We start from the raw sequence: 13,294 nt of genomic DNA on the forward strand, positions 1-13,294 counted from the left end.
TCTATTTGTGTTTGATGTGATGTTGTTCATGTGTTTGTCCCGTTTTAAGTTGTTTTGAAGTGTGATGCCTAGATATTTGTTTGAAGTTACAGATTCTAGTGTGTGGTCATGGAGTGTGTATTGGTGTTTAATTTGTGTGCGTTTTGGTGATATAGTGAGTATGGTGCATTTGTCTGGGTGGAATTTCATGAGCCAGTCCTCTTCTCATTTACTAGCTGCATCTAAATCTGTTTGTAGTTTTGTTGTATCATCTTTGTTGTTGATGGTTTATTATAGTATGCTGTCGTCTGCAAAAAGTCTTAGTGTACTGTGTGATACGTATTCAGGGAAGTCGTTGATGTATTTGAGGAAGAGGACTGGTGCCAAGCCTCGAGGTTCCTTGAGGCACTCCAGATGTTACTGGGATTTTGTCGGAGTGTTTGCCCTCAAGGACTGTTTGGGTGCGTTGTGATAAGATGTCTGTTATCCATGTTAGTGTGGTTCCGGTGATTCCGTAATATTTTAGTTTGTATTGTAAGTGTTTGTGTGGAACTTTGTCAAATGCTTTGGGAATGTCCATTATGATGATGTCTGTGTGTTTGTTGTTGTGGTGGTGGTTCTGTGCAAGGTCTTGTATGAATGTGATTAGTTGTGTTTCGCAAGATCTTGATGTGCGGAAGCCATGTTGTAGGTCGTGCAGTATTGTGTTGTCTTCAGTGTTTCATGGTTGTACTTGTGATGATGTGTTCTAGGAGTTTGCATGCGATGTATGTGAGTGATATCGGTCTGTAGTTTGTTGGGTTGTATTTGTCTCCTATTTTGTAAATGGTGTTTACGTTGGCGTGTTTCCAGTCACTGGCTAATGTTCCTGTATTGAGTGATGTTTGGAATATTTTTGTTAACATAGGTGCTGTGATGTCCTTAAGTTCTTTCAGTATTCTGTCGTGTTATGTGGTCTGGGCCTGTTGCTTTATGTGGGTTAATGTTATTGAGTAGCTTGTATCTGGCATGTGTGGGTGGGGCGATATTCCTTTGTCAGGTATTGTCGTGTTTTGTTCTGGTGTGAAGGCTTTTTGGAACTGTTCATTTAATATGTTTGCCTTTGTTTCTGGGTCTGTTGTGAAGTGTTCGTTTTTTTACGTAACTTGCTATGATGTCTGTGTTTCCTTTTTTGTGGTTTTGATGAATGAGAAGAGTTTTTTAGGGTCGTAAATGTGTTCCTTGTACTGTAGCCTTCATGCAGGTTCGCCTATTGGTAGGTCTAGATCTGTAATCATCTTCTCAGTGTTGTGTATAGGTATGCATTGCGGGTTTGATTGATACGGACGGTCCATATTAATCATAAAAGAAGAAGAAAAAATGATTGAAAATGTCAGTCTTCTCGAAAATTTCCAAAACTTTTAACAGTTGTACACGTATGGCGGTTGATGTTTCTTCTTTTTTATAACCCTATAATTTGGTTTCACCCAGTCCCCCTTTTTAATCAGTTTTAAATTATTCCAAAAACAGTTGCTTAAAAAACAAAGTTGCCCGCATTGCTTCAAAGGGAAACCTTCGATTAGTATATTGGCGTAAAGTTGGTAAGGTCCATAAGATTTTTTAATGTTGCGTTCGGTTTTTTCTACATCCGATTTTTGTATAAACCAGATGTAAACACTTCCGGTATATTTCTATCGGTACACGCTGTTGTTGGTTGTTAGATACACAGACATCGAGGTGTCAAAGTTTAAGAATTCAGTTTCTATCTTAGGACGAACACATACCATTCCCTTCAAAGTGTTTCCTTTACACGATGCATGCAATGAATGAACGATCGCTTGTCAAGTGTGTGTGTCACAGGGTTCATGGTTGGTGTCGGTGAGAGTAATGAAGCGAAACATTTGACCCTTCTACTCGTGTACGTTTTGTAAGGGACGGATGATGGATAATGGTACCGGCACTGAGTCTACAGGCGGAGCGATTGACTATGACATCCTCAGTCCTCGGTGCTGTGTTAGACCGCGTAAGGATACAAAACATGAAGGGTTGAGGAACTGGGTTGTTATAATTACGTATGCTAGTGTAAATATAAGAATGTTACACTTTGGACCCCAGTGAAGAATAAGCGGCATTACATGTCTATGACTTCAAAAGAATGCCTTATATATATATATGATAACATGATTGTGCATGTAGAACAGAAGAATTAATTAAAATATGATTATGAATAACTGAATATTTCCAAATCTATTTATAATACCACAACATGTTATTATGTAATATTCATTACAATATATATGTACTTTACAACTCATGACTATAACTGTATAAGTCAGTAATTAGATGTAAATGTTTTTGTAACAAGTCTGTAGGCAGTACATGTTCTAAATGTTCGTCAGTCATAAATTGTACCTGCCTCCCCAAATGAAATTGATTGATTTATGGAAAGGTCACAGAAAAGTGGGACCAAACCTTGTAAGTCTGGCCAATTATCATGCCAACAGCTAGATACATATAGGCTTTTGTGTACCTTGGAGGCTAAAAGTTGTAGAAATAGATTTTGCCCTGCAGCAGTACAATAATAGCTCAGCTCTGGGACGCAAAAGGTATGTGTCATGAAATATAAGCATGACAATAAAATGCAAGTCAATGTAGAGTGATCCTCTTCTCTTAACAGGAGAAATGGGAAAAGGCAATTCTGAAGCTCTGAAATAGGAAACGCCCAATCATGAACATATTGGGAGGCATTACATGCATACAGTGTAGAAACTACTTAATGCCATAGATACAATTTATATCATTTAAAGAATTTTGTATGCTTACATTTATATATTGATGCATGTTTTTTTTCATAATGTGTATATAATGCACATACTGTTGTTTTTTTACTGACCCTTGATATTTTCATTTTGTCTTTTAAGCTATGCCATGGTTTGGAATGGACATTGGAGGCACTTTGACAAAACTTATATATTTTGAGCCAAAGGACAGGACAGCACAAGAAGCTGAAGAGGAAAAAGAAACTATAAAAGTTATCCATAGTTACCTGATAGGAAATGTTGCTTATGGAAAAACGGGTATCCGTGATGTTCATTTGGAAATGTGCAATCAGACAATAGGAGGGAGGACAGGAAGTCTTCACTTCATACGATTCCCCACATGTGAAATGTCTGCATTTATTGACCTAGCTAAAGTAAAAAACTTCTCTAGTCTAGCCACAGGGATATGTGCAACGGGGGGAGGAGCCTACAAGTTTGAGGAGGAGTTCAAACAGGTATTTAATTAATGTGAAGCTGTGTTGGTATTGTGTGTATTAAATTTGTTAAAAATGATCAGGAAATCATAAATCAAACACAGCACTGGAGATGAAGTCATAATTATATGTACTTGTATCAGTATCCTTTTTTATGTATCAAGTGAATTATTAAAAAAGATTTTGGGGTGGTTGGGTGGTGCAGTGGATAGCACCCTATCCTTTCTCCAAGGCTTGTGGGATTCAATTCCCCAATCAGATGTGAAAAGGTATAGGGTCACTTGCCCAACCCTGTGGGTTTTCTCAGATACTCTGGCTTTCTCCCAAATACAATATAAAGATCCCCTACGATTTAGTCTTTATACTCTTTGGAGATTAAACTTTGCTTGTTAAGAAGGATGTGGAACCTTTATCTGCATTAGGGCAGAGGGATGAATAGGGGAAATACAGGTAATTCATCAAAAGAAAGCTTCATTAGTGTGAGTCTGGGGAATTTTATCTACTTTAAAAATAAATAATAATATACAACATATCATATAGCACCCTATCTAGCTAACATAAGCCACTCTAAAGTGCGTTACAGTACATAGATATACAATGTACAATTAGCATATACATTAATCAATACAATTTTGAGAAATTTGCAGGATCTGCCTTATCAGGTGCTAACTACTAGTCATATGCCACCTGGCTAGTATCTCCCTATGTGTGTATGCCTGCATGTGCTGGAGATGTGATGTACATGTGTTCTGTATGAGTGGGGCCGTGCTTCCAATGCCATCATCTATAGTGCCACCTCACTCGAATGCTACAGCACAGATACCGCAACATCCACCCAAGACCAATTTATACTCCACCTGGGTTGTTAGCCTCTATTGTAGACTATCGTTTATTGTAGACTCGATGTATAAATTTATAACTTAATTTGATATGGATCATCCTGGAGTTAAGGGGGCTTGGTGAACAAAGTGCACAGGATTGGGATATAATAGTAGAAATCGATTAAGAATAGAATATATTAATGACCATTATATGCATCCTCGATATCCAGGGGTTACGGTCACATTCATTCTCTGCACCCCTGGAATATGTCATAGCAAAATTAAAGGCATGTGGCTAACTATTTGATTGGTGCCAGGTAAAAAACCTGACCAATTGCAAGGCTGATACCTGTCCTTTGACCATTACAGCGGAGCAACACCCAACTTCAAAGCAAGTAAGTTTTACCATTACTGGATGGCAAACGTTTTTTTGACGTACATCAAAGGATCAAACTAGTCTCCTCGTCTCATCAACAAGGTGCTGCACACTGAGCCTTCAATTCTGCTATGACATATTTTAAGGGGGCAGAGAGCAGAAGTGAGAGTAACCGCTGGATATTGAGGATGCCAGACAATTTTATCACAGACCAAGAGAACAATTCAGGTCCTTTACACAGTTTACATGACATACATAAATGCATTCTGAATTTGTTTTCCTGTGTTTTTCAGCGTGTCAACCTAAGTATGTACAAGTTTGATGAGTTAGATTGCTTGATAAAGGGAATCCACTACATAGACCGGCATAATCTCAGTGAATGTTATTATTGGAAGAATCCAGGTGACCCCGACACATGTGAGAAAGTTCCATTTGACTTCCATGACCCCTATCCCTATTTGGTGGTCAATGTGGGGTCAGGGGTCAGTATACTGGCTGTTCGGGCTTATAATGATTATAAGAGAGTCAGTGGTACAAGGTAATATAACTGTCAATCAATCTTATCAATAATAATGACATTTCCATCCTATTCTGAATTCTGTTTTGTCAAAAAATAATGTAGCTGTTTAACATAACAATGCAATTCTATAAACTTACAAAAGAATAATAATCTTGGAGAATAATGCTAAATTAATTCTTATTAAAATATAATTTAATAATCAGCATAGCCTGACAGTATGACCATTTAAAATGTATGTATATACATGTACAATTTATGAATAAACATCTACATTGATGTGTACATTACAGTCTTGGAGGTGGGACGTTCTTCGGTCTGTGTTGTCTCCTCACTAACTGCGATACATTTGAGGAAGCCATAGCATTAGCGTCTAAGGGAGATAACACTAAGGTGGACAAACGAGTCAAGGATATATATGGTGGCGACTATAACCGATTCCATTTGCCTGGTGATATTGTGGCTAGCAGGTAAACTTGTAATTAAGTATAAGGCCAAAAACAAAAATGTGTTTTTCCAGATTCCCTACTGACCCTAGATTTTTGTGCCTACCCTAAAGTTTTTATTGGCATTTAGTGATGAGCACTGTTAAAGTCAAAACTGCTGCTCTATATAAGCATAGGACAAACATATTTTAAAAAAATGCTTACCTAACAACCCTTTTTTTTCAAGCAGACTCAGGAAACACACATTATTATTTAGGCCTAATTTTTAATTGTTGGGACTTGTAGTTTTGCATGTTTTTCTAGCCTTGCAATAACTTACAGATCATAACACCTGAAGAGAAAAAATATTTTTTACAAAACAATGCATTGCTTTTCAAATTGATGCCATGGTTACAGTGACAGGATCTTTGCAGTATAAGATCAAAAATTACCAACAGCATGTATTTATCGGTCCAAATCATAACTTTTCATTTGCAAAAGGTTTCATGTCATTTCACTGACAACTTTGCCCTAGAGACGATGGTCTCTAGGCGAGGTTGTATTGTCAGATGTGGCGTCATGGACTTATTTGTAGTGCTTTCTCTCTGTGTTAACGTTGTCCCGTCTTTCCTGAGAGACCTGAAGTACTGTTTACAACACCAATCTTGATTTACTTCTCTGTCCCTCCTACGTTGCTGTCATCAAGATGATAGGATTTAGACCAAGTTTGGTCCATAGATACATTTTTATAAATGTAATTGTCTAATTTATACACCCATCAAAAACATTTTGAGAAAAAAAATTCTATACTCTGCAAAATCACTTAGGGTTGCAGTTCAGGCCCTAGAGCCTCAAAAAATAGGAAACTTTGCAGGAACTTTAATCATAAAATAAAATTAATATGTTCATGTTAAGATAAAGTTTGGCAAAAATATTTATATATATAAACTATTTCCAAACTATTTCAGTTTTGGCCAAATGCACCTCAAGGACAAAAGGGAACAATCCAGCCGAGAGGATTTAGCCAGAGCCACACTAACAACGATCACAAACAACATTGGTTCTATAGCTCGGATGTGTGCTGTGACTGAGGTAAACGACTTACAGCAAGTACATGTCTGTGTGCTACAGAGATAAGGGACTGTACAGGGCTGTCAGCGGTACAGAGTTTCAGCCCAGGGATCTAAAATTTGAAAACTGAGACACCTCGTACCTGGTTACTCAAAATTTGACTACATCGCTGTTGAGACAGGTCTTTATCATCAGAGAGATGTATAAAATCTCGTAACTGTGACTAGGTTTTGTTAGCTCACCTGGCCCGAAGCTACAAAGTTTGTTCAAATTAATGACCTTCGTCCATATTCAAGGTCACAGGGGTCAATTGTCTTGAAAACCTTTAAACAACATCTTTTGTATAACCAAAAGGTCCAGGGTGATGATATTGGCCAGGAGAATGTTGGCATGAAGGGCTACAAAGTTTGTTCAAACAAATGACCTTCACTCATATTCAAGGTCACAGGGGTCAATTGTCTTTAAACCTTTAAACGACTTCTTTTGTATGGCCAAAAGGTCCAGGGTGATGATAATTGGCCAGAAGGATGTTGGCATGAAGGGGTCAAATATGTTGAAATCTTTAAACAACGTCTTTTGAATAACTAAAGCATACAGGGTGATTGCTTGTTGATGTGAATGACCTTGACACACCTTCATGGTCACATCTGGTCAATAGTGCATGAATCTTTAAAAGTCATCTTCTCATTAAATAAAAGGTACAAGGTGGTGATATTTGGCAAGTTGCATTCTGGTAGGAAGGGCTATGAAGTTTGTTCAACTTCATGTCCATGTTTGACTTTAAGGTGACAGGGGTCGAATGTGTTTAAATCGTTTAACAGGTTCTTCTGAATGAATTTCACAACACTCTAACATTGAGCATATGGTATGAAAATATTTTGAAGAAGTTCAAAAATTAGAATCTAGATAAGATCTTTTATATTTGCACTATGACAAAGGTTACTGGAATTGTATATTAAAACTATAACTTAAATTTACATGTGTATGTCATTTGTTCTAGAAAATTGAGCGAGTGGTGTTTGTTGGGAACTTCTTACGTGTGAACACTATCTCCATGAAGTTGCTGGCCTTTGCCATGGAGTTTTGGTCAGATGGAGCGATGAAGGCTCTTTTTCTGGAGCATGAGGTAAGACCTAAACCAAACTCAGGGGTAAAATTATAAAAAAAGGTTATTGGCCCAAAGGTCCAGTTGAAGTAGAAATTCACTGGCCCTGTTTGAAGTGTACTGGTCTAGAAAACAAGGACAGGAGGCCCGAGCGAGCGCCAAAGGCACTCGATACTAGGGGGGTACTGGCGTATGCCCCCTGGAATTTTGAAATCTGGAAGCTCTGGTGCAATCTTGGCTTAAGATAAAGCTTTTCAAATCTGCTGAAACTTAAGATAAATTTACCCAATATCTACTGGCCTGGCGGAATAGCTTGTTGAAAAACCTACTGGTCCACTCAGAAAACCACTGGCCACAGGCCAGCGGCATAAGTGGTTAATTCCGCCTCTAAAACATACATTTGTCACATTGTGACTAGAAGCCAAATAAAGGTAAAATATTACTGTTTAGAAAAAAGCAATCAGCGATATTTATTTACATGTTCTATTGTCATTCACACGTGACTTATTTATTTTGTGTATATCTTTCAGGGTTATTTTGGTGCTATGGGCTGTATGATGGAATACATCTCTTCTAGGTCTGGAGATTCCTTTTCTTACCCACATCCCGATAACACAACTAATGATCACTGTGACCATCGGCCTGGTTGTATGGATCCTGACCATCACAAGTCTGACCAAAGGGACCAGGACCATACACACACGAATGGGTTAGGATGACCACACTGACCATTAGTGTTGTAGCCATACTGTAGATATTCCAGTTTTACTGCTGTGATATAAAATTGCTGATAATTTATAATAAGTAGATGTGATACTTTGTATACCCTAAAATCTCAAAATTAGCATGAGCAAAATAAAAGACAGTCTCAAAAATAAATCCTTGTGTGAAATTAGGGACCTCCCAACAAATATTTTAGTACCGGTTGCACTGTTATGAGCCATGGGTTTCATCTATCAGTCACACAGAGATGTAAAATGTCAACAATTTCTATTTATGTGTTCATCACCACATTATAATGACTTAGTATATCAACTATGTCTTGATACATTACTTGGTGTCGGGACTGCTATACGAAATGTTTAACTTCAACATTTGTGGTTAAAAAGAAATGTTGACTTTTAAAAATGAGCAGTGGGCGCAGGGCAGGTCGAGATGGGCGCAGCACCAATAAGCAAATTGGGTCTGGGGAATACTCCGCGATGCATACATGTAATAAAAACTTTGTAGAGACAGCCCAAATGGGGAAATAGGGGTTAACCTTTAAAAGACCACTCCTTAAATACAGACAATGATTTTCACCTAATTCTTCATAGCTCATAGGCCAAAAAAGGGAAATAAGGGTAAATCTTTAAAAGACTTATTGTTGAGAATAGATAAAAGGATTTTCACATTTGGGTCATCTTTAAAGTAACGGTAATCTTACAAGACGTAATAGTGATAGCATCTGTACAAAAATGAGCCTTTTTAACCATTAAACCTATATATTGGCTTGGTCAATAAAATTGATCAGGCAATAGTACCACAACACACAAATAAGCTTGTGTGCACTCTTTTGACCGCATTTGACCAAAGTGAAAGTAGTACCTCTCCCAATAACAAAAGAACGATCATAAATAAATAAGCTCTGACTAATTTGAGATTTTAAGATATATATTATAATAAGCTATACATTTTCAATACATACTCGTAGCTGTGATTTTATTATAAACATGTATATATATATATGTGTGTGTGTGCCACCATTTCATCTCCGATCTCGTCATAACCTCAAGGTTCAAAGTGTTATGTCAAGGTCAGAATCATTCTTTAAGGTCGTGACCCTAAATTGTTCCTAATATATCAGCTGACATTTTAGAGCTATTTGACTTTAAATATTAAATTTATCATTGATCTTCAAATGCTATATTACATGTACAGGTAATAGATTTATGAAAGTCTTGTATACTGTCAGATGTACCTGTTGACTCTACGTAATACAAGTCATACTTCATCTTGTAATCTATAACTTATAAATATGTAGGTCCAAGTCATTATTGTTAATAGGTTGAAGATAAAAAGTGTGCATAATTCTATGAGTGATAGTGTTTTACTGGCTAGATGTGATACTAATTTGGTTTGTGAGGTGGTTAAATCAGCAAAAAAACAAATCCATGTAAAGCCTCACAAACCTGACTGATGTATTAGTCAGTGAACACAGTCTGAAATACATATTATGCTGGTGGCTATTATATTGTCTACAAGTTACTTCTTCATGTTCATTTATTGACATTGTTGCTATGATGTTTCCATGTTGCGATCATGACATCATTATCCGTATACTGGGATATATTCGCTGTAGGTTACGATTCCCTTCGCCATATTTTTTGCACTCCACAATGAGGTTAAATATATCATTACAGTGAATACTAGTACACAGCATACCATATATAGTAATAACATATGAAGAGTGAAATTAATATGGAATTTACCAGTGAAGGGTGATTATTTGACTGGGCTAAAGTCTTTTGGTAAACAGTACTGTTTATTGGAAAGGTATTGCCCTGTCAAGTATGCTCCCTTTGTCAGTAATATACATATACAGTAACATCCCGTTTCAACACTGTCCTGCTATGTATGGTAAGTTGTATACTTACACGGGCTTGATCAATTTACCGTAATGACAGAGGAGGAAGGAAGGGGGAAATTACCGTGGTGAACATTGTTATTTTGTAACGTGACAACAATCTACCCATTCATTGCTTCTAAAAATCAGGAATAATGTGAACGTTTTCCTGGTGAATGTATTACAGTAGAGGTAAATATGGCCTCTTTATACAGGTATGTCAGCACTTGATGTACCTGTCACTGCTTTCTATTTACATATGCGTACATACTAGAGGTACCGGTAGTCAATTATTTATACAGGGTTCAGGTAGAGGTTGATTTTGTAAATTTCATGTAGTTGTCATGACATAATGTATAAACGGATGGTGATCTGATTGAATTAAAATTAAAATTTTACTTACAATGATATGGTTAATTCCAGTGAATAGGTACTACCAGAGATGTCTGTTAGAATAGTGTGTGTGTGTGTGTGGTTCATTTGACTGGGACATGTTTTTGAAGAGGTTGTCCCCTTAATCAAGGTGTCAGATAAGACAAGTTTTGGTGTCTATTATTAGGAAGTCTTCCCAGTGACAGTATCCAAGGCCAGTATTGTGGGAGAAATTGCTCAAATCGTGGTACTGATAGATAACTGTTCAAAGGTTTCCAGTGTATCAAATGTACCAATGTATTGTTTATCTGATAGAGGGAAAGGGTTCATTTTCTTTTTATTGAAGTCATCTATTTGGTCTTGTATTGATCAGATTTTTTTTAGACATAAAGATACATCTGCATAAGTAAAGAGAATTGTTTACAAAAGCTTTCGATGGCTTATGGAAATAGCAAAATTGGTCTCCTTAGTTTTCAAATCATTTTTTTTTGCAAATCTTGAGATCTATACTCAATGTTCTAGCACTCCTGATAATTTCAAAGGTACAGAGTAGGACTTTTGACAGGAATAAGTTTAATTGTCAGCCAATATATCTCTCGTTATGTACAGTGGTCTATTTGGGATAAACCCACAAAATATGCCTTAGAAAGGGAGGGAACTATGTTTAGGAAACGAGAGGAGGCTGTGCTTTAGTGATGAGAGGGAGGATGGGATCACAAAAGTTGTATTTAAGATTTGTAGATGCAATGTCTTTACATGTCTTTTATTTCTAATGAACATGTATTATATAACTATATGACTCAATAATGACCTCGCAACTAGCAGTTTTGTGCATAATATACTACAGTATGTACACCTGTAAGGGAAAAGGTGGCAAATTATTGATATAAGATTTTAAGCCTTAGAAAAAACACCTGAATCCCTTAATACCAGGTATGTACATCAGGAAAGGAATTTAAACATTAAACATCTAAATTATATATTGCCAATAATTCACCCTTCATAGACAAAACCTAATTGAAATCAAAAGTGGCAAGCGTTTTAAAATCAAATTGGTTAATTTAGTGCCAGTATGTCGTTCATCAATGTAAATCTATTGAAGTCAAAGTGGTAGATGTGAGTACCCTGCATACCCATTATGGATTTAACCTATCAAAATCAAACACTCGTGACATCATTATTCTCTGATCAACTTCCCCACTGTCTAAAATGTAGTTTTGTGTAATGTTATTGTTTTGAGATGAATATCTGTTTCCCTGTTGCTGAGACTATATAATCCCATGCAATATTGAATTATATTATTTTAAGTACAGCAACTATAAATTGCTCAAAGCTACATGATGGTGGGTGTCTGTTTTACAGTTACAGTATTTTGTGCTAATAAGTAATATTTCATAGATTTTATAGATTTGCAATAATGATTTCCTTGTAAAGTGCATTTATTATTGTTTGTATATTTTGTTTAATTAGAGGTCCAATGTTGGTTGAATTTATGAGTTTTTTCCTTTATTTATACTTTGTTGTATATTGTATACACTGCCTATATATTATTATATCATTATTTTCCGATTGTTTTGTGCTGATGCAACCATATCAATATTGCTTCTATGACAAACTTTCGGAACTCAATTAATCATTAGTTCATCATAAATTGAATTGAATTATTCAATGATTCTTTTTTTATTGTTAGTACAGTTTGGTATACACTAAAAACATGTAAAGATTTGTTAAGTTAAGGGTGGTATTATACAAATGTATATGTTACCAATATTTAGTCAACATGGAAACATTTCTGTGAAAACTTTACTGCTATTGAAGCATCATTTATATACTAAGTTAAAACACTTACAAGAATTTATTGAATAATTTACAAATATTAATCTTTTTCTCGTCTACATATATGATGTTCTATAATTCAAATAAGGATTGAACAGCATTCCTTATATTTACATTCTAAATTATAGTTATTATTAAACTTAAATACAGGTATTCCCTTATATTTTCTATATTTTAGTGTTTATTATGTCAGTGCAAATAAGATTCTTGGAACAGCTTAACCACCAAAATGTTTGCTTCCAATGGTTGTGTCTTGTCATTCGAGACGGGAGGAGAAGCTTCAAAATAACACTGATCAAATTGCATTCATAGCTCCATGAACATTTTTTTCTGGTAATGTTTATAAAGGAACTTGCAGTGGAAATGTAAATATGATGTTCATGCGCATTACAAGAGAATGATATGAATACTGTCATGACTGATCTACCACCTTGATAAACACTTCCAGCTTCATGTCATTCAATGCAAGCATAACCAATTTTCCAAAATGTTCAGCCGTTGTTTTCTATACAATGAGGTGGTTGTATTGTCCCTTTTTCCTCGGTGATGTTTTCCATTTTCAGGAGATTATGTTGTTCATTTCTAAGAGTTAATTGAGAAGATCAATGATCAGCAATGGAAAAAAAATAAGAAGTGAAAAATATTGACTGAAATTGTCATCAGTAGTATCAAATTAATAAACCAGAATAGTAAAAGGTGATTACAATACAGGTGGCAAAATGTATTTCAGGAGGTGTTGACAAATGTTGAAAAGTGGTGGAATATGATTTTGTCTAAAATGTACCAAATATTGACTGGAATAGCATGAACATTGTATTTAGGTTCTACCAGGTATATAGGCTAGAGGTCCCAGACTCTTATACAGTATCTTATAACTAAGACATCTAGGCTGTATATTGAGAGCTTAAAAAAGAATAGTTTTAAATGACTTTTATTGACTCTGGAGGCGGGGGGG

At 36.0% G+C, this 13,294-nt stretch overlaps 1 protein-coding gene across 1 annotated transcript; it reads left to right on the top strand.

Annotated features, from left to right (window-relative positions):
- The first annotated feature begins 409 nt into the window (after positions 1-409).
- On the top strand, positions 410-13,288 carry LOC110457163 (pantothenate kinase 3-like). The gene is made up of 7 exons (XM_021508300.1): positions 410-1,981; positions 2,880-3,232; positions 4,702-4,946; positions 5,219-5,395; positions 6,319-6,442; positions 7,422-7,547; positions 8,057-13,288. The coding sequence occupies exons 1-7, from the start codon at positions 1,897-1,899 to the stop codon at positions 8,243-8,245; spliced, it is 1,299 nt and encodes a 432-aa protein (XP_021363975.1). The 5' UTR covers positions 410-1,896; the 3' UTR covers positions 8,246-13,288.
- The last annotated feature ends 6 nt before the right edge of the window (positions 13,289-13,294 follow it).

The sequence above is a fragment of the Mizuhopecten yessoensis genome, unplaced genomic scaffold (genome assembly GCF_002113885.1).
Source record: "Mizuhopecten yessoensis strain PY_sf001 unplaced genomic scaffold, ASM211388v2 scaffold9033, whole genome shotgun sequence".
Classification (NCBI taxonomy): domain Eukaryota; kingdom Metazoa; phylum Mollusca; class Bivalvia; order Pectinida; family Pectinidae; genus Mizuhopecten; species Mizuhopecten yessoensis.